This window comes from Penaeus monodon, chromosome 24 (assembly GCF_015228065.2).
Source record: "Penaeus monodon isolate SGIC_2016 chromosome 24, NSTDA_Pmon_1, whole genome shotgun sequence".
Taxonomy (NCBI): domain Eukaryota; kingdom Metazoa; phylum Arthropoda; class Malacostraca; order Decapoda; family Penaeidae; genus Penaeus; species Penaeus monodon.
In genome coordinates this window covers 3,285,494-3,285,921 of record NC_051409.1, presented here as the reverse complement: position 1 = coordinate 3,285,921, position 428 = coordinate 3,285,494, and the positions used below count along the sequence as shown (strand labels likewise).

Sequence of the window (428 nt, the reverse complement as noted above, 5' to 3'; positions counted from 1 at the left end):
CATAAAATGAGCTAAGCAGCATAATCAGAACAGAAAAGAAAGAAAATAGGCGATTCTTGTCATATAATAAGCCAAACAACATAACTAAAGGAAAAGAAAAGAAAAAGGTCGATTCTCATACCCTTTTCCTGGGGCAGGCGCTGACGGGAAGGATATCCCATGCTGCCCCGACATGCTTAATGGAGATGACTCGATGTTACATCCTGAGTGCGCGCCCATAGCCATCCCCGCCGACGACCCCTTCTATGCGCAGTTCAACCAGACGTGCATGGAGTTTGTGCGCTCGGTGGGGGACTCCAGCTGCGTGTGGGGTGAGGCTGGACCTATGGGTCTGTCTGTCTGTCTGAATAAATCAATAAATAAGCAAATGTGTAGATTCATACAGAAATGTTTACCTCCATTCCACCTCTCACTCCATCCTATCACAG

General features: G+C 47.0%; 1 protein-coding gene across 1 annotated transcript in view; it reads left to right on the top strand.

Moving 5' to 3' along the window:
* The window catches only part of LOC119588474 (peroxidase-like), a 24,052-nt gene that overhangs the window by 12,044 nt on the left and 11,580 nt on the right, over positions 1-428 (top strand). The window contains 1 exon segment of the mRNA XM_037937123.1: positions 138-311. Within this exon segment, the coding sequence (XP_037793051.1) occupies positions 138-311 (174 nt within the window).